This window comes from Limanda limanda, chromosome 2, assembly GCF_963576545.1.
Source record: "Limanda limanda chromosome 2, fLimLim1.1, whole genome shotgun sequence".
Lineage (NCBI taxonomy): Eukaryota > Metazoa > Chordata > Actinopteri > Pleuronectiformes > Pleuronectidae > Limanda > Limanda limanda.
In genome coordinates, this window is record NC_083637.1 from 19,848,891 (window position 1) to 19,872,896 (window position 24,006).

At 39.7% G+C, this 24,006-nt stretch overlaps 2 protein-coding genes across 4 annotated transcripts; one reads left to right on the forward strand and one right to left on the reverse strand.

The window, feature by feature from the left end:
- Window positions 1-5,319: 5,319 nt before the first annotated feature.
- Window positions 5,320-8,987, reverse strand: LOC133025290 (C-type lectin domain family 10 member A-like). The gene is made up of 6 exons (XM_061092165.1): window positions 8,892-8,987; window positions 8,323-8,409; window positions 7,366-7,572; window positions 6,658-6,821; window positions 5,961-6,064; window positions 5,320-5,564 (listed from the first exon to the last, which is right to left on the reverse strand). Exons 1-6 carry the CDS (start codon window positions 8,974-8,976, stop codon window positions 5,417-5,419), a joined length of 795 nt encoding a protein of 264 aa, XP_060948148.1. The 5' UTR covers window positions 8,977-8,987; the 3' UTR covers window positions 5,320-5,416.
- Window positions 8,988-10,243: 1,256 nt separating this feature from the next.
- On the forward strand, window positions 10,244-22,293 carry LOC133025254 (CD209 antigen-like protein C). 3 transcript variants are annotated; one of them, XM_061092161.1, is made up of 8 exons: window positions 10,244-10,360; window positions 11,094-11,183; window positions 12,096-12,182; window positions 19,571-19,657; window positions 20,508-20,594; window positions 20,742-20,884; window positions 20,985-21,091; window positions 21,614-22,293. In XM_061092161.1, exons 1-8 carry the CDS (start codon window positions 10,246-10,248, stop codon window positions 21,756-21,758), a joined length of 861 nt encoding a protein of 286 aa, XP_060948144.1. In that variant the 5' UTR covers window positions 10,244-10,245; the 3' UTR covers window positions 21,759-22,293. The 3 variants fall into 3 exon arrangements, with proteins under 3 accessions (XP_060948144.1, XP_060948146.1, XP_060948147.1); XM_061092164.1 differs by lacking the exons at window positions 10,244-10,360; window positions 11,094-11,183; window positions 12,096-12,182 and adding exons at window positions 18,259-18,371; window positions 18,586-18,666; XM_061092163.1 differs by lacking the exons at window positions 19,571-19,657; window positions 20,508-20,594; window positions 20,742-20,884; window positions 20,985-21,091; window positions 21,614-22,293 and adding exons at window positions 12,333-12,475; window positions 12,576-12,682; window positions 13,161-13,917.
- The last annotated feature ends 1,713 nt before the right edge of the window (window positions 22,294-24,006 follow it).

Below are 24,006 nucleotides of genomic sequence, written 5' to 3' on the forward strand. Positions count from 1 at the left end.
TATTACAAGATGAACAACTCTTGTGGCAGTTAAACGGGATCATTCAATGGTTACACTTGAAAATATGCGCTGCTGTACTCTTCAGCCCCGCTGAGCGAGCAGCTAGCCACTGAGAGCTAGCTGGACTCCGCGGCCCTCGACCTCCTACTCCGGCCGTTGTCGCGTCCTCAATCCCGGAGCCCCTCCACCAGACTCGGGTCTGTACGGGTCCGAAGAGGCTAGCTTTCGAGCTAGCCTCCGCTAGCTCCGGCGGCTAGCTGCGGAGCTCGGCTGAATGTCCGCGCACGGACCCTCAGTCTACGGGGAAGGGAACCCGGAGAGACCCGGGTCTGGGTGAGGTTCCGGGATTGATGACATGACAACAACCGGACTGAGAGGTCGAGAACCGTCAAATCCATCTAGCTCCCAGCGGCCAGCCGCCGGTCCCCCAGCGGAGCTTGTCGAGTAAAACTCCGGGCTGCTTCCTACAGCTGCTAACGTCGTCACTGTGCTGCGTTCAGGCAAATCGGATATTCTGACCTCCTACTCATGCGCTCATGGAGACGTATAGCAGTGTTGGCAGTGAACGCAACAGAATTTCGTCGAAGACAAAATAATGTCCTCGACGAAATTCTTTATGATCAATTAATCGATCGTCGATTAAAAATGCCCATTCCTAGTTTCCCATAAGGAGCGATTTGAGATTACTACGGAGCCTGATTCGTCTGCCAAAGGTCTCGCCTCAAAGAGCCACACTAGTGAAGATGGAACAGTGACTCCTGCCATGTCAGGTAAGAGAACAAAAATACTACTGTTGGATAAATATTTTCAGTTTCCCTGAAACTGGTCACCTGTTTATTAAATTTCTATTAATTTTTAATGTGTGGTGAGCCTAAATCACACCAAGTTCGGCATTGCACTTCCTCTGGCAATTTACGATAGTAATGGCAACTGTGAAGCCAGTTAAATGAATGGTTGTCGGGCTTTATGTTATAAATACAGACAGACAAGCACATAAGTGAAATTAGATGTGTGTAAATGTGTTGAAATGGCTCTGTCCTACATACAAGGGAAAAAATGACATGAGAACAAATAAATACATTATAACCACATACAGTAAAAGAGTAAAGCCCGTCTGAAGCTCAGTAACATGTACACAGAAAAACATGAATGAATAAATGTAGAAATAATAAACACTGTAATAAATCAACAAATTTAGAAATGAATGAATAAATAAGTAAGTCTATAAATAAATGAATACATATAGAAACAGCCTTTGTCATTGCCACCTGTATTTAATTCAATTATTTATACTTATAATTATGCACTTTTATTCATACTCATGCTTGCATTTCATAACAACAAGCCGTTTTAATGAGTAATCATGATTAGAACCCAGAATAGATGTTGCACATCAGTCCATGTTCCAGAGCAGGTGTCAGGTTTTACTCTGTAAACCAGTGTGGGTCGTGCAGCCGGCTCTCGTTGGCATAAAATGATCATTGTCTGTGATTTCATGTGAATTCAGCAGAGGATGTTCTTCCTGCGGCAACTGAGGAAATTCAACATGCCGCGGAAAGTGATGGTTGAGTTTTACACAGCCATCATTGAGTCCATCCTCACCTCATCAATCACCGTCTGGTTCGCTGCCTCCACTGCCAAGGACAAGGGCAGACTGCAGCGGGTCATAAGGTCAGCTGAGAAGGTCATCGGCTGCGACCTGCCGGCACTCCTAGACCTGTTCCACTCCAGGACCAGTAAGAGGGCAGGCTAGATCATTGCTGATCCTTCCAACCCCGGTCACCACCTATTCCAGAGACTTCCCTCCGGAAAAAGGTTCCGGGCTATCAGGACTAAAACCCGCGGTCACCTGAACAGTTTTTTCCCCGTGGCAGTGGGGCTCACAAACAAGCCCCCTGCATCACACTGACTCTACCCCACCAGCCCCCCCCCCGCACATCATTTATAATTTATAACTTATATCTTACTGGCACTATCACCAATCTCTGCACCTTCTCACAGCACGTGCTCATAACTCTGTTACTCTGTTACTGTATATATATACTTTATTCTACTTTATTCTATTTAATTTTATTTTATTCTATTTCTTATATATTGTTGTTTTTTATATTGTTGTTTTATGTTCAGTGCACCAATGACACCAAGGCAATTTCCTGTATGTGCAAACATACCTGGCAAATAAAAAGAATTCTGATTCTGATTTCTGCTGGAAGGAAGAAAACTCTACAGACTGGTTGGTGTGAGCTTTGGACTCCTGTGTATCCTGCAAGCTGCTCTCAACATTACCCTGCGTCTTGCTCTCTGTGAGTCGTCTTTAATTCAGTTTAATATTTTCATCCTGTGTGGACGACACATCCTGTCCGTGACTGACTACTTAAATTCAACAGGTGAATGTGATAAAACCAGAAATTGAAAAGTTACCTCTACCAACTATGATTATCATTGGAGGGATTTCTGGATATGCTAAAGTTAGCTAGCCTGGGTGCCAGACGAACTTAGCCCCGCCCACAACATTTTCGGTCAGGAAGTTCGGTCTGGAGTCGCTCCGTTGGGGAGAAATTATCTCCGAACAGAAGCTGTTCGGACCAATCAATTTGTCAGAGCGGGCTTTACACGATGATGGACAGATGATCAACAGTTACGTAATCAACTACGTCATCAAAGAGTGCTTGGGTTGACTTTGTTTTCCACAAACATGCCTGCCGCTGGAGAGCTGAGATGCGTAGATGCTGCCATTGAGTTTGTTTTAGGAGACATCGACAGCGGAGGAAAGAGGAACAGAGAAACGCGATCAAGGCATTTGTAGATCGAAAATATGTTTTTGCTGTCCTTCCTACAAGATTCATACGTCACATACTACGTTGCTCTTATTGGTTGTAGGTCTATCCAATTGAGCGAAGAGGCATTTTTTTTCCTGGTGCGGTTGAAACACGCCCCATAATCACAGCCCAATAGAGCGGTCTCAGACTCATATTCTGACTAGAATCATGAGTATGACAATGTCAGGCTAAAAGTTAGCTAGCTTTATGACGAAACAGCATTTTGTACATTGTGGTTGTTGGTTAGAGAAGGTTCTAAGGTCATGTAAGAAACTAATGGGGCTTTCCAGTTATGATCAGGCTGTTTGTCTTTAAAATAAAAGGAGAACCTTTTCACATGTTATTATTCAGTAATAGCACAATAGCAAATAAATGGATTTGAAGAAAACATTTAAGTTTCGGATTTCTAACTATTTGTTTTCAATATTAGGATTTAGATGTTCGTCTGCAAACATTCAGGAGCATTACAAGGGACTTTGGGGGCCTAAGGCAAAGGGGCCTGGATGTAAAGGGTTTTGGAAAATATGCTAATATGCTTTAATTCAGAGAGTTAGATGAGACTATTGATTCCGCTGTAATACCTAATACCACAGACTGCACAAAGATTGATGATATGTCCCCACTTCCTCACTTCCATCCTGAATACAAACGCTGCCATTTTGCACATTTGGAGCAAGAGGCTGCGAATCAGTCTCAGCTGTCAATCGTGACATTTCATGCTGTTTATATAACTATAATTGACTTTGAAGGGAGCTCTCCTCCGTCCATCTTTATATACAGTCTATGCCTCATATTAGCTGCTGGTTGGCGTAGTTGAGCATAAACACTATATACATTATAATTGACTTATATTACTTATGTAATATTTCATCTAAGTATCCAGATATGACATAAATATTGCATTAGCCTTTCTAGATTGTGATCCAACTGTCACCTTGCGCTTTTGACTTTTATTTACTACCAGTTGTGAAAAGATTATAATGTGAAAATACGGTGGAAGAAGTTTGTTGGATCAGCATAACTCAATATTTAGTTAACGCTATCTCAAAAGATAGCTTTAACTCTGTGATATCCAGGAACATGTGTCCTCCTTTGTCACTTGTTACATCTTGATCATTTGGATTCTGTCCCTCTCCTTATCACGCAGAAGATTGATGATCATTTTGTTGTACTTGCGAAGATTTTTTGAGGTTTGCATATTTTCTCCATGTCTGCATGGGTTTTCTCCAGGTCAGATCAATCCAGGTTCGTCTTTTTGTTGTTTCTCCGTGGAGTCGAACAGAAGTGGACATGCAGACCAAGGTAATAAAAACATCCAAACAGGTGCACAGGGTCAGACATGTGCTGAAATAGGATGTTGACTGCTGGTTCATAACCAAAATATGGACATTCTTTACACACAGGGACACTCTAATACAGGGGTTTATTTGAGAGCAGTGCTTAACTGTTTGGTCTCTTAACAAATAAATAACATTGAATATATAAAGCAAAGCCAGAGGATCAAAATAATCATTGGATGTAAAATGTACAAAATGTCATGGCAATCCATCCAATATCTATATAATTTGTCTCTAAGTGTTTATGATTATCAAGGCTTCATTGCTTAGTATTTTTCTGACATGGATCAAATGGAAAACAACAGAGAATCCAAATGGTTGTATTTATTATTGGCAATCTGCTCTCTGCTGGGCAACAATAAATCCAATGCATAACTTTTGGTGTCATTACAACAATGGTTAAAAAAATGTACTCCGGTGTTGAAGCCTAATAATTTCTAACAATGACAGATTCACATTTAATTTAAAAAAAAAGTAGAAAGGAGAGTAGAATAGGAGAGCTTATTCCTCTGCTTTGGTTGATTGGCCAACATGTTGCATACACCTGTTGCAACAGGCTGCGGTGTGTACACAGAAATGTTCTGCAATCTGCTCACAGTAAACACAGGCAAAATATTTATTCTCAGTTACAGTACAGTAAATTAATAAATATCACCCAGCCCCTAAAAATACTCATTCTGATTCACAAAATCCAGATCATTATACAGAATCACATGAAATGTCTTCTCTTAATAGATATTAGCATGTTAGCCTAATTCCAAGCCTTTCACACCGTCATGCTAAAACCAAAATGGCCCTCACAAAGATAGAAATACACTCACACACAATTTATATATATAGCAACACACATACACACACACACACACACAAACACACACACACACACACACACACACAGGATTAATGAAAGTCCATCATATTATCTGGTTATCTTCAGTCAAGAGCCATTTTCAGAGGCAAACAATTTGAAACACAGCAGGTCATGTGCGATTATTTAATAATATGTATGTATTTTTTAAATCAGGTACAGTAAAACCACATCAATGCCAATTAAAACATAAGGAAGCCAGTGTAAGCCAAGTACAAATTGTCTATTGTTGCTTAAATCTATACATATTTATTTGAATGTGAACATATATGTTCTTCTGTGTGTAAGAGCTTATTAATTTATTCACATGTATAGACACATAATATAATGTTCTTCTGTGTGTAAAAGCTTATTAATTTATTCACATGTATAGAAACATACTATTATGTTCTTCATCGGGACGGGGGACAAAGATCTGTCTCACACAACCAGAAATTCTTCTCTTGACAAGGGGCTTTGATCCAGCTGGTCTGCACTGATTTGAAGAAATTCATCACCACACATTTGTATGAACTTCTCAAGGCATCAGGGTCCCAGGATCTAAAGGAGAGTACAATGATGGAGCTCAGTGAGATGTACTCCTCCCCAATTCCTGCTCCTATCTATCTATCTATCTATCTATCTATCTATCTATCTATCTATCTATCTATCTATCTATCTATCTATCTATCTATCTATCTATCTATCTATCTATCTATCTATCTATCTATCTATCTATCTATCTATCTATCTATCTATCTATCTATCTATCTATCTATCTATCTATCTATCTATCTATCTATCTATCTATCTATCTATCTATCTAACTATCTTTTATCTAACTATCTAACTATGAAATACCTAGGCACTTTAAATGCTTTTTCACAATGACATAATCAATTGTTACTAACATCTGACATCCAGCAGAAATAGTGAGGGTTATTGTAAAGGCCTCACTCTTTGGTCAGTGCAGATCCATCCACCCATCTGAATTCGCCATTCGTTTGATGCAGACCAATCCAGTACCAGGGAAGACAACGGTTCAGATGGCCCAAGAATATCTGTTGAGAATAATATAATACAGATAACTTAAGCTGCTTTCAGACCTGAACTGAACTCTGGACACTCTCAAATGTCAGAGTCAGTTGCAACACACATTTCCTGATGTTTGTCCTGACAGCCCTCTGATAAAATATGCGGAGAATGTGAGCCCATGGGCGTGTTAATGACAGTTCTAACACTCAGCAGACATAAAAAATACAAGTATTTCAGGGTGAAAAGGCAGTGGCATTAACGTAGAAGACACCGACGAAGATGTCAAATTGGAAAGACGACAAGTTACGAGAGCTTTTGGCGATTAAGGGCAGATGCCTGTGTTACAAAAACATGTGATTTCCACATTGGGAAGATTCCTTCCTGTCCAGCCTCCTGCTGCTGTACCCAGACGCCACCCCTTGCATGGTTGTTCTGGACATTTCTCTGATATCAAGAATGCATCTGACCTGGATGATCTCCTGCTGTGTTCTTCATATGTTAGAGGCAAACTCAAAAACATTTCTAAAATAGACCTTTAACATCAAGAAGGCACACACACACACACACACACACACACACACACACACACACACACACACACCGATTCACCATACATTACCAGTTCCTGTTCACTGTTGATCACCGCCAGGTCAGCTCCTTTGCTCTTACAGTAGTTTCTGCTTTCCTCCCATGTCAATTGGTATCCGGACTGAAAGTAACATCTTGAGTTCCTCTCAATCCAGTCTGTCGGACACTGTTGAGAGGACGCACAATCACTCTGGTCTGGAAGACAAAATAAAGAAATGCACTTTAGATTCTAATTCAGTTTTTTAAAAATAATAACTCTATCGACTTGAGAATTATGACTAGAACATAACTACAGCTGTGTATTTATCTGCTACAATTCATATCTAGAACGATAAATATAAACCACTGATTGTATATAATGATGAACAACATGACAGATCCCCTAGTGAAATCAAACCGTCGTGGCCGGCTGCAGTATAGCTCATGAACCCTTTCTCCTTTTATCAGGTGGGAAATGGACAAAAAATGTATTTCTGCTTAGTGGGAGGAAGTGGAGACGTATCATTGTCCATCTTTAGATACAATCTATGCTATAAACTTACCTAACAATTTCTTATATAAGGCCTAATATACCACAAACGCTAAATTTTTTTTAAAATATTCACAATTTAATTTTTAAATGGCATAGGTAGTTTTCAACAGAAAAATAGATTTTTAAACGTACAGCTACAGTTTTGGTAAAAACAAAGGAACTGAAGTTAAAGTTCGAAGACTTATCAACCTGATCTTCTTTCCTCACCCCTTATCTTCCATTTCAGTTTGTCCCTCTCCTCCTCCAGCTTCCTTATACGCAGGTCCGTCTCTTTAGTCAGGGCATTGAAGCGGTTTTGTAAGCTGTTGAAACCACTGGGCGTCTTTCTCTTACAGTCAACTACCACATCCGTCTTCTTGCTTTGGTTGGTAGTTGCGTTGCAGACAAAGGGATCTGATACCTGGCCGGAGTTCACTGATTGAAATGATACAGACCATTTTCATTAGATAGAATTCAATAGAATAAAACATTTGTGACAGAACTTTTTACAGAAACATATTAAATTCAAGCTATAAACTGCTTTAATGGGCCCTTGCACCTTTGTGAATGTTGGGGGCGGAGTAGATGCCATGCAATTACCAAGGAAAGACACAAATCAGAGGGTGAACCAGCACATGAAGGTTAGGGACATGGAATTTACTGTGTAAAAAGAGGGGCTGCAGACCCTGCATTCACGCTGTATACCACCCAATTAGTCTGAAATCTGCTGTAGTTATACCATTTCATAATGATGTCATCCAGATGCCATTTAAACCATATGATGAAGAATGATCGGTTGAGCTATATTATGTTTTTAATCTTATTGGTTGCAAAATTTGCAAAAGGCACAAATACTTCATATGACTATGAGTTGGAGTCTGTTCATCGATTTTGCGGATTGTGTTTTCCAATAAGGTAGTTGAGGGTCGGGGGGGGGGGGGGTTCTGTGTCCATGTTTTATTCTTTTTATCCAGGCCACCACAACATCACATCTTTCTGTGTTGCAGATAATGGGTTGAGTCAAGCATAATTCCTTGCTCCATCTGTGCCGGGCCCTTAATTACACCACAGTGTGGCGTCATTTTCAATTACGGTTTTGTCTGTGCAACAGTCCTCGGAAATCTTAGATGACACAATGCCATGGTTATGAAATGCATATTCAAAGGAAAGACACCATATACTCACACGAAAGGCGCAGAGAAATGTTGAGAACAGCTTGTATGATGCACAGCACACCAAAGCTGAGTAACAGCAGCTGAGGGATTCTTCTCTCTGCAAAATCAAATGAAAGTAAATAAAAGTCTGTGACCCCGATGGCAGCATGTTGTTGTTATTGTTGTTGTTGTTTCACAGACGTAAAGATGGACTTCTGCTCTATAAAAATGTATATTTTAACATGTTAACGTGCAAATGTTAGCTTCAAGGATAAATTAATTTTACCTGATTGTTGCATCATCAGACACAATATTGTACTTAGTTAGAACAGGTGAAGCCCAGTGTCTGTGCTGGGTTTTATTGAACGAGGAGCAGATGTCATTTTTCAAACATATACGTTTTTGGCAAATTTCCACAAAAATACAATAATAAATATTATATTAGCTTTTAAAAGGACAAGTGACGTTATATCATTGTTTACTTCATGTGCTGTGATAAATAAATGGCCTACTTCAAAATGACATTTAAAATTAAAAAACATATCTATATATATATCTATATATTATATATAGATATATAATAAGATGCTGCGTTATTACCTGTTTGATTTGTATTGATGCTGCTTTTCTCGCCATGTCTCGGTTGCTCATTAATATAGTCCGGCACCTCTGTGGATGTTGCCATTGCGAACGCCCTTGTTGTTAGTAGAATGTTAAGTTCAGGTCTGATCAGGATATCTTCTTTTGGTTCCTCATAGGATTGGCCTAATGCCCAAGATTCAGATGAGTCACAGATAAAACGATGTGTACATGAAATGAGACTCACACTAAAATCTGTTCAAAAATTGAGGCATAAACTGTTTTATTCTCTTCTTGGGGAGTTTAAAGCATTAACTCAAACACTTAAATTCACAGCATTTCTTTATCTTCCTTTCACCTTTGCAATCATCCTAAATCGACCGTATAAATCTCAAATTTGCTCCAAAAATCATTTTTATTCATTTAAAGGAAAAAAAGAATTGAAAGGGTCAAAACAAATGTCGCTATTGGTGATTTCAGATTTACAAATTTTAAGAAAGGTTTTGTTGCTTAGTGACACTTTGTGTTATTTGGAATGTGTGAATACATCTGTGATAACACCTACCACACGGTGGTGTTGTCACATTATGTCATAACTGTTTACCACAGATGCTGGGGCTTAAAGGTTCAGTGTGTAAGGTTTAGGGGAAAGGGCTCTAATGGAAGAAATTGAATATAAAATAATCCTAGTGATGTTTTCACTAGTGTGTGATCACATAAATTGTATTAATTGTTGTTTTCTTAACTCTACTATGGGCCCTTTATATTTATAGATGTTATACTAAGATCAGGAGTGGGTCCTCTCAAAGTTGTCCAGACTGAACAAACTAAACACCTTTTGACTTTTTATAACAACTGAAGGCTCCACAGCTTCTTGCTCATGTTTTGAAGGGAAGGGTGAGGTGAGGGGTATTCAGTCGCAACATGCAACTTCACCACTAGTTTTCACTAAATTCTATAGACCGAACCTTTAAGTTAATTTTTCATGTATCTGCTCTTTTCTTAAGTAGTATTCTGTATTATTCTAGTAGAAAACAAAACAGACCATTAGATTAGATACTTGTATTTTTAATACTTATTTTTATTCAATTGTTATTTAGTATATTTAGAGCCAAGTACTTGCTTAATTTACTTAAGTAGAAAAGTTAATATGGTACTTTTACATTTACTTAAGTAAAATGTTGCATGACTTTATACAGCGCCTGATGTAAAACATAGTAAATAGATCTTAAATTTGAAAATGTTCCACTTTGCAGGCAATAAAATGTAGCCGGAGCAGTGATTAGAAAACAGGAACAGAAAGTGTTGCGTAATTAGTTTTCAGAAGAAGCATATTTCCCCTCACCATTGTCAGGCCCCTGTGTAAAGTCTGGTGATGGTTTCCCACAAGGAGCGATTTGAGATTACTACGGAGCCTGATTCGTCTGCCAAAGGTCTCGCCTCAAAGAGCCACACTAGTGAAGATGGAACAGTGACTCCTGCCATGTCAGGTAAGAGAACAAAAATACTACTGTTGGATAAATATTTTCAGTTTCCCTGAAACTGGTCACTTGTTTATTCAATTTCTATAAATTTTTAATATATGGTGTGCCCAAATCAAACTTAGTTAGGCATTGCACCTCATCTGGCAATTTACGATAGTAATGGCAACTGTGAAGCCAGTTAAATGAATGGTTGTCGGGCTTTATGTTATAAATACAGACAGACAAGCACATTAGTGAAATTAGATGTGTGTAAATGTGTTGAAATGGCTCTGTCCTACATACAAGGAAAAAAATGACATGAAAACAAATAAATACATTATAACCACATACAGTAAAAGAGTAAAGCCCGTCTGAAGCTCAGTAACATGCACACAGAAAAACATGAATGAATAAATGTAGAAATAATAAACACTGTAATAAATCAACAAATTAGAAATTAATTAATAAATAAGTAAGTCTATAAATAAATGAATACATATAGAAACAGCCTTTGTCATTGCAACCTGTATGTAATTCAATTATTTATACTTATAATTATGCACTTTTATTCATACTCATGCTTGCATTTCATAACAACAAGCCGTTTTAATGAGTAATCATGGTTAGAACCAAGAGTAGATGTTGCACATCAGTCCATGTTCCAGAGCAGGTGTCAGGTTTTACTCTGTAAACCAGTGTGGGTCTTGCAGCCGGCTCTCGTTAACATCCAGTGATCATTGTCTGTGATTTCTGCTGGAAGGAAGAAAACTCTACAGACTGGTTGGTGTGAGCCTCGGACTCCTGTGTATCCTGCAAGCAGCTCTCAACATTTCCCTGCATCTTGCTCTCTGTGAGTTGTCTTTAATTCAGTTTAATATTTTCATCCTGCATGTGTGGACGACACACTCGCTCTGAAATTCAACAGGTGAATGTGATAAAACCAGAAATTGAAAAGTTACCTCTTCTAACTATGATTATCATTGGAGTTATTTCTGGATATGCTATAGTCAGCAAGCTTTATGACGAAACAGCATTTTGTACATTGAGGTTGTTGTTTAGAGAAAGTTCCAAGGTCATGTAATAAACTAATGGGGATTTCCAGTTGTGAGTCAGGGTGTTTGTCTTTAAAATAAAAGGAGAACCTTTTCCCATGTTTTTATTCAGCAATAGCACAATAGGAAATAAATGGATTTGACGAAAACATTTAAGTTTCGGATTTCTAACTATTTGTTTGCAATGTTAAGATTTATGATGTTCGTCTGCAAACATTCAGGAGCATTACAGGGGACTTTGGGAACCCCAGGCAAAGGGACCTGGATGTCAACTCCCTACCCAAAGAAACACATGATACCAAACCACATCATTCCAATATTCAAATTATTCTTTTTGTATAAAAAATATAAATAGAGAAGTCTATTTGCACATAAAATAATAGAAAAGTGATCAAGTCTAAGTGCAAATCTCCACTTCTGACACATCATACACACACACTGAACTTTGCAGAACCTCTGAACATCCTCTGGAGGGGCCTGTTCTAACTGAAATCCACCAGAATTTCTGCAGTATCGTGTATATGCAATTGCATGTCATGGAAATGTTGGTCAAACATCTATATTGTCCCGTGAATTTAACTTGTGAAATAGAGGAGCAGTGACTGAGCTGGAACACAAGAGACCTGTGTCTTTCCAATTTTCCCATGGTACCGTGAACTCACCATCATCCAGAGACTGAAGGTCATGTGTAAATCTCTTTGCTCACACAGACAGTTCTGATGCACCAGATCATGATGCTGTGTTCAGGAACCTGACAGAAGAGAGGGACCAGTTGAAGAGGAAGTTGAATACATTTGGTGAATATGAGCGGAACTCTTAATGACATGGAAGGAATAAGATAACAGTAACAGAAAGAAAGATGCAACTTCAATTTATTCTGCTATTGTTTTTCTCTTTTTTTTTTTGCTGAGATGTCAAGTTTATTTAATCTTCCTTATCCTCAACAGATCAATACACCCAAGAAGGATGGGTATACTTCCGCTCTAGTTTCTATTTCATTTCCTCTGTCAAGAAATCCTGGGGAGACAGTAGAGACGACTGTCTGCAGAAAGGAGCAGACCTGGTGATTATCAACAGCAAAGAGGAAAATGTGCGTATGAGAGTGACAACTCTTATGAAAGAGTAAAATCATACCGGTTATATTTCAATTTGATATGATTATGGTCTGTCCGTCTGTCCCTGTAAACAAGGAGTTCACAAGACAGTTCAGAAGTCCCTTCTGGATCGGACTGACTGACACAGAGACAGAAGGGACATGGAAATGGGTGGATGGGACTTTGCTGAGCACAACAACAAGGTTCATAAATAACATTTATGTTTAAATTGATTATCATGAGTCTTATTGCTGTATTATAATGCTATTACTGAATAAAAAGATAATCTCTTTCTTAAACTGTATGCTGGTAAGACGCTGAACCCTGACGGCTGTGCTATGCAACATACAAAATCCATTTACTCTGCAACACTTTGCACTTTATTTTAAGTATTTATACAAACGAAAATGTCTGACAGAGATGAAGTGAGCAGAAATGACAATTGTAATGAGAAGGATATCACCAATAATGGTGGTATATATGAGTAGACATATTGTGTATCAAAGCAATCTAGTTTTAATCATAATCCACATCAACTGTATACATCCAATATTCTGGTTTGACAAGAAGCTATCGGCTGCTGGTGTCTTACAGCAGCTAACAATATTCAATATCGATCTTTAATCTGCCTCAGTGTTGTTGTGTGTTTCAGTTAAAAGCTCATTCTGATTTTGGTTTCAGCTACTGGCACCCTGGGGAACCAAACTCCTTTCCTAACCTTATTGGAGTTTTGTCTGATGAAGACTGTGGAGAGACAATGTTCAACGAAGTCGAATACAACTGGAATGATGAAAGATGTAACTTTCTGAACTTCTGGATCTGTGAAAAGAAGTTGGCTTGATAACCCTGCACCCAAACACACCACACTGGTAACCGCTGAGCTGATCAGAATCACGCTTTTTCTTATGAATAAATGTTTTGTAACCACTTTAGTGGAAGTCTGATTTAAAGGTTACACAATCATATTATAGAAAGGGATGTAGCTGTGAACAAAATTACACCACCCATGAATTACTGTATCAAATTAAACACCTTTTGAGTTTTAATGACAACTGAAGGCTGCCACAGCTTCTGTATAACATGTATACTTATAATTATGCATTTGTATTCCTACTCATGCTTGCATTTTACAACAAGCTGTTTCAATGAGTAACTTCAATAAAAACCCAGAGCAGGTGTCAGCTTTTACTCTGTAAACCAGTGTGCGTCTTGCAGCCGGCTCTCGTTGACATCCAGTGATCATTGTCTGTGTGATTTCTGCTCGAATGAAGAAAACTCGACAGACTGACTGGTGTGAGCTTTGGACTCCTGTGTATCCTGCAAGCTGCTCTCAACATTTCCCTGCGCCTTGCTTTCTGTGAGTGAAGTTAAATAGTGTCTCTAATCTTTACCAATGTTTTCCTAGACATTAAAAAAAATATGAAACTATTTTAATAAAAAGTGGACAATTGCTCATATATGAGATGCTCATATATCTCTTTATCTGAGTGTTACAAGCAAGTTCTCATCTGCATACATTTTTATTGTGTAAATTTATTAAATATAACATACAGTAGCAAGGCCTCATTCAAATTCTGTTTTTTATCCAATTTAGTAATATCCTGTTCAACTTACTGAAGCTTCTAGTTATTGCATAAGAATTTGTCAATGTTCAGATAGAGAAACATTTTGGGGAAGTGTAGAATCACACCCAGTAACAAGGCAAAACAACAAAACAAAAGAATGTTATGTGAATCTTTCAAGGGGAATTACAGTTTCTCAACCTGGGCCTGCTGGCAGCCGCGGCACAGCGACAGTGGCTACAATATAATCTTATGGGGCAACTGTGAAAGTCCCATATATGTCCATTAAAGTGCTTTTTTTCTCACCAACAATAGGCCACAATTATTATTCTGGGTCTGGGTTTTGATTTGGCGCTAAATTGATCGCATTGTTCCCATGTCTCCTCCTGTCCACACATGAAAGTGGCTGTTTCACCCAATGTGGAAAAAATGTGATTTGGGTTCTGGTCTTTCAGACACTTTCGATAAAAATAAAGCTATTGAAGCCAGTTAAAAATATATTTAAAATAAAATACAATTATTAATGTAAAATAAATAAAAATAAAAATTTAATAAAATATACGATAAGATGAATAAAATCAGCTGCGATGAAACGTACTCAACTCGAGGAGAAAGCCTGGGAGAACAGGTGTGTTTTCACTAGTGATTTAAGGTGTGTTAAAGATGGGGCAGATCTAATGTGAAGTGGTAGGTTGTTCCACAGGTTTGGGACGGCTACTGCGCGATCACCTCTGGTGACTAGCCTTGTCTGAGGTGTGTCAAGGAGCAGTTGAGTGGCTGATCTCAGTTCCCTAACTGGAGTGTGCATAAAGAGAAGTTCGGATAAGTAAGAGGCTGCCAGTCCGTCAAGAGATTTAAAAGTTAAAATTACGATTTTAAAAACGATTCTGTGACAAACAGGAAGCCAGTGTAGGAGGCGCAGCATGGGTGTGATATGGTCTTGCAGCCGAGCAGCAGCATTTTGGACTCGCTGCAGCCGTTTAATGGAGGATTTGTCTAAAGGCTCCAGTAAGCTTCTACGTATCCATTTCTCGGAGAGGGTTGCACGCAGAGCGGAGAGTCTTTTTGATTTTTACCTCTCCGACCACTGTACGTTGAAAACAATTCACCGCCAAACCCATAGGTGGCGCAACGGAAGACGAGCTCAGAGAAGCCTACCCCAATTTTGGGAAGAAGAAGTCCACTTGTGTCTGTTTATCTCTGTCAGCTTGTCTCCCACACACTGAACCATGGCAACTAACAGAACTAAATAAAGTGACACCCAGCGGGTCAAAATGCTGATGTAATCGTTTCTTAGCGCAGCGGTTCCCCGGTCTTGTTTCCGAACTGTGTTGCTGATTCCACAGCTTGAAGCTCCGTGTAGCTTGAAGCTACACGGAGCTAGCTGCTATCTGCTAGCTCCCCTCCCAGCTAGCTTTCCCCCCAGCTTCCACACACAGCAGGGACTCCCGACACTAACTACTACCCAGTGTTTGCTTCTAACCTGGCGGTATTGTAGAAACAGTGTCATGATAGAAGTGGAATTAAAGTCGTGACGGCGGGTTTTTGCCCTGTTACCACCACAGTTAGCATGGTGGCTAGCCCGCTAGCGCCGTTTTGAAAGCTCATTATAACCGTATGTGACCGTGCACACATGCCCTCAGTGCTCCAACGAGCCACCGTCAGCCGGACAACTCCGCTGGCTCAACACACACGTCACATTAATCGTAGAATCATAGTTGTGTTCGTGTTTGTTGCTACAGGGAAGGAAACAGGAAGTTTGAGGTCTGGAAATAAGGAAATGACGTCATACGGAAATGATGTCGTTCGCGGACCAATCATAGCCAAGGGCTGTCCGTGGGGTCTCCGACATAAACACGGACAGTTAGAAAAATCAGAGATGTACGAAAAGCTTTCCAAGGCGCTCGGAGAGGGCGTTCCACGACGGATAGGGCGGTCTTATCTGTCCGTTTTAGAAAAGACGTAGAGGCATAAATTGGCCTTAAGCCTACATACAGGGAATTACTGTTTGCCGATGATTTCTGGCGTTGTCGCTCCAGGAAAGCAGTGTGTGACTGCATTAATGAAGCGGATATTTCTCCTGATGGAGCAGACCGTACGGTTGAGAAAGGAGGTGGTGTCTTCCTCCGTAGGGCATGGCTCCCCTGCTGTGGTCAAGCCAGTGAGAACTCCGGTGCTACGCCTGATCGCAACCTCCGTCAATAATAACCTGTGGCGTGCAGAGGTAGAGGTCTTTACCACAGGATTTAGTGGGGGGTGCTTCCAGAGGCCGGAAGTCCTCAGTATTCAGGATGTCAAATCTGTTGGACAGCTGGAGGTCTCGAGGTGGATGAGGGGGAGACGGGGGCCGGCATAGTGTTTGTCCTTTCTGGCTACAATCCGTCGGGGCCTTCACTGTACGAACCCCACGGGGTGATCGCGACTTTACTGGAGCATGGTACGGAGTGGAGCTGGCTATTATTTTGGGCTTCGCTCCCATTGTCACCCATGGATCATCAGGCTGTGCTGGAGTGGACTCTGTATCTGGAACTCCTGTGACGGTGGAGCCAGTCCATGGCAAGTGTAGGATCGTTATCCAACCCTAGAGCATAGTGGCCAGGGTTGAAGTAACTAAAGGTCACGTGTAAATCTCTTTGCTCACAATGACAGCTCTGGTGCGAGGAAGCCAAATAAGGAGGCTGTGATCTGTGAGGGGGACACGTTGAAAAGGATGTTGGAAATATTTGGTGAATATAAAACAGGAAGATAACAGCAACATAAAGAAAAACACAATTTAAATTCCATTGGTGTTGTTTTCCGCTGACTCAAAGGTCCACAGCTTACTCTTTCATTCAGCAGAACCTGCTGACTTTATAGCAAGCTGCTGACTGCCGTCAAATGCTTCTTGGGTTTAGATTTTTTGGATATTGATATCTTGTTATAAGTTTGAGGTCATATAACATCAGACAGGCTGAAAATGTTTCACAATCACAAATACATGATGATACTTTTGTATGAAAACCCTTCTGCTCTCATTTACAATCGTGTGATTATGATTTAAGGAAACAAGAAGGTCACAATGCAAAGTCAGAATGATTAAAACTGGAGGTGACAACAAGCTGAACGATAAAGAGAAGTAAAATGCTGAATTGAGCAGCTTGATATCAGGAACAGAAACACAGAAGCAGTCCAAGTTAAGACCGAGAATCTGCCTCTCCAAGAAATGTTGGAGAGACAGTAGAGACGATTGTCTGCAGAAAGGAGCAGACCTGGTGATTATCATCAGCAAAGAGGAAAATGTGCGTATGAGAGTGACAACAATCTGGGCCAAAGTGAAGACTGTGCAGTACCAGCCAACAGTTGCTATGACCTGCCACATGGAAGGAAAAACTTCTACATCTGTGAAAAAAATGTCTCTCTATAAGTCAAAGTAAAAACTGTGAACTGGTTGCTCAGTGGGAGATGTGGGATTTTTCTAAATCAGGGGCCATAAAGCGGCCACCAGCTAGGTTTATCATATTTGTCATATGTTCAAGATATAATCAAAATATAATCATGTAATCCCTGACTAGGTAACTACAGTATAATCTAATAAAAAACAATTTAAATGGGACCTGGACTGATTTTTTCTTCTTTATTCTCTGATTACACAATCACAGGACTAATAAAATAATGGGTCTGATTGATGCAGCTAACATGTGCAGTTAATTTTTAGCTGGGCTGTTCACACTCCCTTTACTTCTCTCTTACCTGGTCACGGTCAATGTTGGAACCAAGGTGGAGCAGGAAACTGATATCTATAAGTGTGTGTAATTTGGTGCAGTTTGATTTATATGAAAAGGACTGTTGGGTATGTGCTCTGAGTGGCATTCTAGTTTTGATTGGAAATTTCAATTTTTAATCACTGTGTCTTTTTTTATCAGTGTCAGGTTATGGCATGATATTTATTCCATACAAACAGCAAAAGTTCAAAGCAGCTGCATCTACCAGTTAGAGGTCATATAACATCAGACAGGTTGAAAATGTTTCACAATCACAAATACATGATGATACTTTTGTATGAAAACCCTTCTGCTCTCATTTACAATTGTGTGATTATGAGTTAAGGAAACAAGAAGGTCACAATGCAAAGTCAGAATGACTAAACCTGGAGGTGACAACAAGCTGAAAGACAAAGAGAAGTAAAATGCTGACTTCAGCAGCTTAATATCAGGAACAGAAACACAGAAGAAGTCCAAGTTAAGACTGAGAATCGTGTCGTATTGCAGCGGCCACAGTATTTTGACTTCTGTCTGTAAAACACATTCTGAGGTGACCATGGACAAAAACCTGCCTGATGCTTCAGCCACAAGTAAGTTAATAAGAGTGATCAGAGTGATACTGTTCTTGTGTCTGATTTAGCAACACGCAAAACTTTGAGTGGGTTATTAGGGACAGTGTCCAAGAAATGGAGAGTGTTTTTGTTCTGTCTCAAATGTCACAATATCAGACCTGGCTATAACAATAACAATACGAATCATAATAATGGTGGTGTTGCATGTGTATGTGTATTTTTTTGCACACAGATAGGAAACTGGTTGTCTTGAGCCTCGGACTCCTGTGTATCCTGCAAGCTGCTCTCAACATTTCCCTTCGTCTTGCTCTCTGTGAGTTGTCTTTAATTCAGTTTAATATTTTCATCCTGCATGTGTTGACGTCACACTCGCTCTGAAATTCAAGTGAATGTGATAAAACCAGAAATTGAAAAGTCACCTCTACTAACTATGATTATCATTGGAGGGATTTTTGGATATGCTATAGTTAGCTAGCTTAATGACGAAACAGCATTTTGTACGTTGTGGTTGTTGGTTAGAGAAAGTTCTGAGGTCATGTAAAATGATGGGGCTTTCCAGTTATGAGTCAGGCTGTTTTTAAAATAAAACGGAGCCTTTCTCATATTTAGGTTAACAAATGGATTTACAGAAAACATGTAAAGTTTCAGATTTACAACTATTTATTTGCAATGTTAAGATTTAGATGTTCTTCTGGCATTAAAGGCTTAACACTAAATGTGCTGCAAACATTCAGGAGCATTACAAGGGACTTTGAAGGCCCCAGGCAAAGGGACCTGGATGTCAACTCCCTATCCAAAGAAACACATGATACCAAACCACATCATTCCAATATTCAAATGATTATTTTTGTAAAAAAATATATAAACAAAGAAGTGTATATGCACATAAATAGTAGAAAAGTGATACAGTCTAAGTGTGAATCTCCACTTCTGACAGATCATACACACACACTGAACTTTGCAGATCCTCTGAACATCCTCTGGAGGGGGCTGGTCTAACTGAGAACCTCCAGACTTTCTGCATGTATATGTAATCGCATGTAATGCAAATGTTGGTAAAACATCGATGTTGTACCGTGAATTTTACTTGTGACACAGTGGAGCAGTGACTGAGCTGGAAACCAAGAGACCTGTGTCTTTCCCATTTTTCCATTGTACCGTGAACTCACCATCATCCAGAGACTGAAGGTCATGTGTAAATCTTTTTGCTCACACAGACAGTTCTGATGCACCAGATCATGATGCTGTGATCAGGAACCTGAAAGAAGAGAGGGACCAGTTGAAGAGGAAGTTGAATACATTTGGTGAATATGAGCTGAACTCTTTATGCCATGGAAAGAATAAGATAACAGTAACAGAAAAAAAGACGCAACTTCAATTTGTTTTTGCTATTGTATTTCTCTTTTTGGCTGAGATGTCAAATTTATTTTATTTTCGTTTTCATCAACAAATCATTACCACCAAGAAAGATGGGTATACTGCTGCTCTAGTTTCTACTTCATTTCCTCTGTCAAGAAATCCTGAGGAGACAGTAGAGACGAATGTCAGGGTGTTTTCCTTTAAAATAAAACGAGAACCTTTTCATATGTTTAGGTTAATAAATGGATTTGCAGAAAATATTTTAAGTTTCAGATTTCCAACTATTTATTTTCAATGTTAAGATTTGGATGTTCATCTAGCATTGAAGTCTTAACACCAAATGTGCTGCAAACATTCAGGAGCATTACAATGGACTTTGGAGGCCCCAGGCAAAGGGACCTGGATGTCAACTCCCTACCTAAAGAAACACATGATACCAAACCACATCATTCCAATATTCAAATGATTTATTTTGTATAAAAATTATTTAAAAAAGAGTGCATATGCACATAAAATTATAGAAAAGTGATAAAGTGTAAGTGCAAATCTCCACTTCTGACACATCATACACACACACTGAACTTTGCAGATCCTCTGAACATCCTCCGGAGGGGGCTGGTCTAACTGAGAACCACCAGACTCAAACATCTATATTGTTCAGTGAATTTTACTTGTGACACATTGGAGCTGAGCTGGAACACAAGAGACCTGTTTCTTACCCATTTTTCCATGGTACCTTGTAGTCACCATTAACCAGAGACTGAAGGTTATGTGTAAATCTCTTTGCTCACACAGACAGTTCTGATGCACCAGATTATGATGCTGTGATCCGGAACCTGACAGAAGAGAGGGACCAGTTGAAGAGGAAGTTGAACATATTTGGTGAATATGAGCTGAACTCTTAATGAAATGGAAGGAATAAGATAACAGTAACATAAAGAAAGATGCAACTTCAATTTATTTTTGCTATTGTTTTTCTCTTTTTTTGCTGAGATGTGGAGTTTATTTTATTTTCCTTATCCTCAACAGATCATTACACCCAAGAAGGATGGAGATACTTCCGCTCTAGTTTCTATTTCATTTCCTCTGTCAAGAAATCCTGGGGAGACAGTAGAGACGACTGTCTGCAGAAAGGAGCAGACCTGGTGATTATCAACAGCAAAGAGGAAAATGTGCGTATGAGAGTGACAACTCTTATGAAAGAGTAAAATCATACCGGTTATATTCCAATTTGATATGATTATGGTCTGTCCGTCTGTCCCTGTAAACAAGGAGTTCACAAGACAGTTCAGAAGGCTCTTCTGGATCGGACTGACTGACACAGAGACAGAAGGGACATGGAAATGGGTGGATGGGACTTTGCTGAGCACAACAACAAGGTTAATAAATAACTTTTTATGGTTAAATGATTATTATTAGTTGCGCTGCTGTATTATAGATCTATTACTGAATAAAAGTATAGTCTCTTTTTTTAACTTTCTGCTGGTAAGACACTGAACCCTGACTGCTGTGCTATGTAATATATTATATCCATTTACTCTGCAACACTTTGCACTTTGTTTTAAGTATATACAAACGAAAATGTCTGACATAGATAAAGTGAGCAGAAATGACAATTGCAATGAGAGGGATATCACCAATAATGGTGGTATATATGAGTAGACATATTGTGTATCAAAGCAATCTAGTTTTAATCATAATCCACAATCAACTGTATATATCCAATATTCTGGTTTGACAAGAAGCTTCATGTACCAACTATCGGCTGCAGGTGTCTAAACAGCAGCTAATGTCTCATAACAATATTCAATATCAATCTTTAATCTGCCTCATTGTTTCTGGCTGTTTATTAAATGTTTTTTTGTGTTTCAGTTAAAAGCTCATTCTGATTTTGGTTTCAGCTACTGGCACGCTGGGGAACCAAACTCCTATTTTAGCACTAATGAAGACTGTGGAGAGACAAAGTTCCACGAAGTTGAAGACAACTGGAATGATGAAAAATGTCACTGGCAGAACTTCTGGATCTGTGAAAAGAAGGTGGCTTGATAACGCTGCACCCAAACGCACCACACTGGTAACTGATGAGCTGCAGAGGAAGTGGCTCATTAAAATGTAAAGACACAAACAGCCAAGCTACATTTTGTCATGTCCCCATAGTAAGAGGCACTAATAACAAAACTAATGATTTTTAGTTTGATTCGTTCCTGGGTCCTGGTATTGTACATGCTTACTGTGTCATTTGTTTTGCTGTTCTGACTATTTGTTATCAGAATCATTCTTTTTTCTTATGAATAACCACTTTAGGGGAAGTGGAAGTCTGATATAAAGGTCACACAGTCATATTATAGATAGGGATGTAGCTGTGAACAAAATTACACCCCCCATGAATTACTGTATCAAATTAAACACCTTTTGAGTTTTTATGACAACTGAAGGCTGCCACAGCTTCTCTATCATATGTATACTTATAATTATGCATTTTTATTCCTACTCATGCTTGCATTTTACAACAACAAGCTGTTTCAATGAGTAACTTCAATTAAAACCCAGAGCAGGTGTCAGCTTTTACTCTGTAAACCACTGTGCGTCTTGCAGCCGGCTCTCGTTGACATCCAGTGATCATTGTCTGTGTGATTTCTGCTGGAATGAAGAAAACTCGACAGACTGGCTGGTGTGAGCTTTGAACTCCTGTGTATCCTGCAAGCTGCTCTCAACATTTCCCTGCGCCTTGCTTTCTGTGAGTGAACCTGACGTTTGTCAAGGAGCAGATGAGTGGCTGATCTCAGTTCCCTAACTGGAGTGTGCATAAAGAGAAGTTCGGATAAGTAAGAGGCTGCCAGTCCGTCAAGAGATTTAAAAGTTTAAATTACGATTTTGAAAAAAGGTTCCTGTGACAACCAGGAAGCCAGTGTAGGAAGTGCAGTATGGGTGTGATATGGTCTCAGCAGCATTTTGGACTAGCTGCAGCCGTTTAATGGAGGATTTGTCTAAGCCTACATACAGGGAATTACAATGATAGAGACGGGAGGTCAGGTGTAGGCAGAATAGAAGTACGACTTCCTGGGGATTCTGATATTATTAAAAATATTAAAAAGAACCTCAGACCTGTGATAGTTATGGAGACCAGGTTAGATACAAACATAGTTTTTCCTGATTTTACTGTTTTCTGGTAATCAGATAGACGGCTCTGTAAGATTTCATATGATACATTGACTCTGTCCTTTTTCCACCTTCTCTCTGCTTGACGACATGCACGTCTGAGACCGCGGGTAGAGTCGTTTAGCCATGGCTCTGAAAGTGCTTTAGTGCGTTTCGTCCTCAAAAGAGCAACAGAGTCCAGAGTGCTTGTGCAGGTTGAACTAAAAAGAGAGATAAGCTCATCTGCACTTCGAACATCACTTCAATCCAAGTTATAGAGTACAGAGTCTTTAAAAATAGCAGAGAAATGCAACAGAGACTATTAATTATACAGCGGCAGCAGGCAGGAGGAGCTGGCTTGACTATAGAGACAGGGACAGTAACTGTAAAGAAAACCGGCAGATGATCTGATATGCAAGTATCACATATTTCATTGACATGAACATGTAGGCCATAAGACAACACAAGGTCTAATGTGTGCCCCTTTTCATGTGTGGGTCCAGACACTGATTGGGTGAGATTAAAGGAATTTATACGATTTAAGAAGTCTTTAGCCATAGGTTTAGTTTCACAGCATAAATGTTTATTAAAATCCCACATATTAAAAAGCATCGAAATACCCGCTATGAATTCAGCAAACTCTTGCATAAAGTCCTTGTTGAAGCCAGGTCTCGGTCAGGAGCATAAAGTCCAGATCACGGGATGTGAAAAAGTAATTTAATACAAAAGTTTTGGGTGATAGTGTACCAGGGTCAGCACTGGGAACTCTCCACAGCGGAGGCCTAGTGGTAGTATGGGAAGCATGACTGTTTAAAGAGGTAGAAGAAGAGCAGGGGGTGGCAGGTGACTGTAGATAGTCATAGAGAGCGATTCCAGAATAGATTGAAGTTGTGGATAAAACCAATGTTGTGAGTGGAGCATACGGACTGGAGCCAGGTGTTTGCTGATGTATTCTGGCGTTGTCGCTCCAGGAAAGCCGTGTGTGACTGCATTAATGAAGCGGATAGTTCTCATGATGGAGGAGACCGTAGGGTGGAGAAGCGAGGTGTGGTCTTCCTCCGTAGGGCATGGCTTCCCTGCTGTGGTCAAGCCAGTGAGAACTCCGGTGCTACGCCTGATCGCAACCTCCTTCAATAATAACCTGCGGCGGGCGGAG

Coding starts and splice junctions, on each gene's coding strand:
- LOC133025254 (XM_061092161.1), top strand. CDS start 10,246: ATGGTTTCCCACAAGGAGCGATTTGAGATTACTACGGAGCCTGATTCG. Junction 10,361..11,093: donor AGTGACTCCTGCCATGTCAG/GTAAGAGAACAA, acceptor TTCTGCTGGAAG/GAAGAAAACTCTACAGACTG. Junction 21,092..21,613: donor TTGCTGAGCACAACAACAAG/GTTAATAAATAA, acceptor TTTTGGTTTCAG/CTACTGGCACGCTGGGGAAC.
- LOC133025290 (XM_061092165.1), bottom strand. CDS start 8,976: ATGGCAACATCCACAGAGGTGCCGGACTATATTAATGAGCAACCGAGA. Junction 6,822..7,365: donor ACTGAAATGGAAGATAAGGG/GTGAGGAAAGAA, acceptor TTTGTCTTCCAG/ACCAGAGTGATTGTGCGTCC. Junction 5,565..5,960: donor GGATCTGCACTGACCAAAGA/GTGAGGCCTTTA, acceptor ACTCTCCTTTAG/ATCCTGGGACCCTGATGCCT.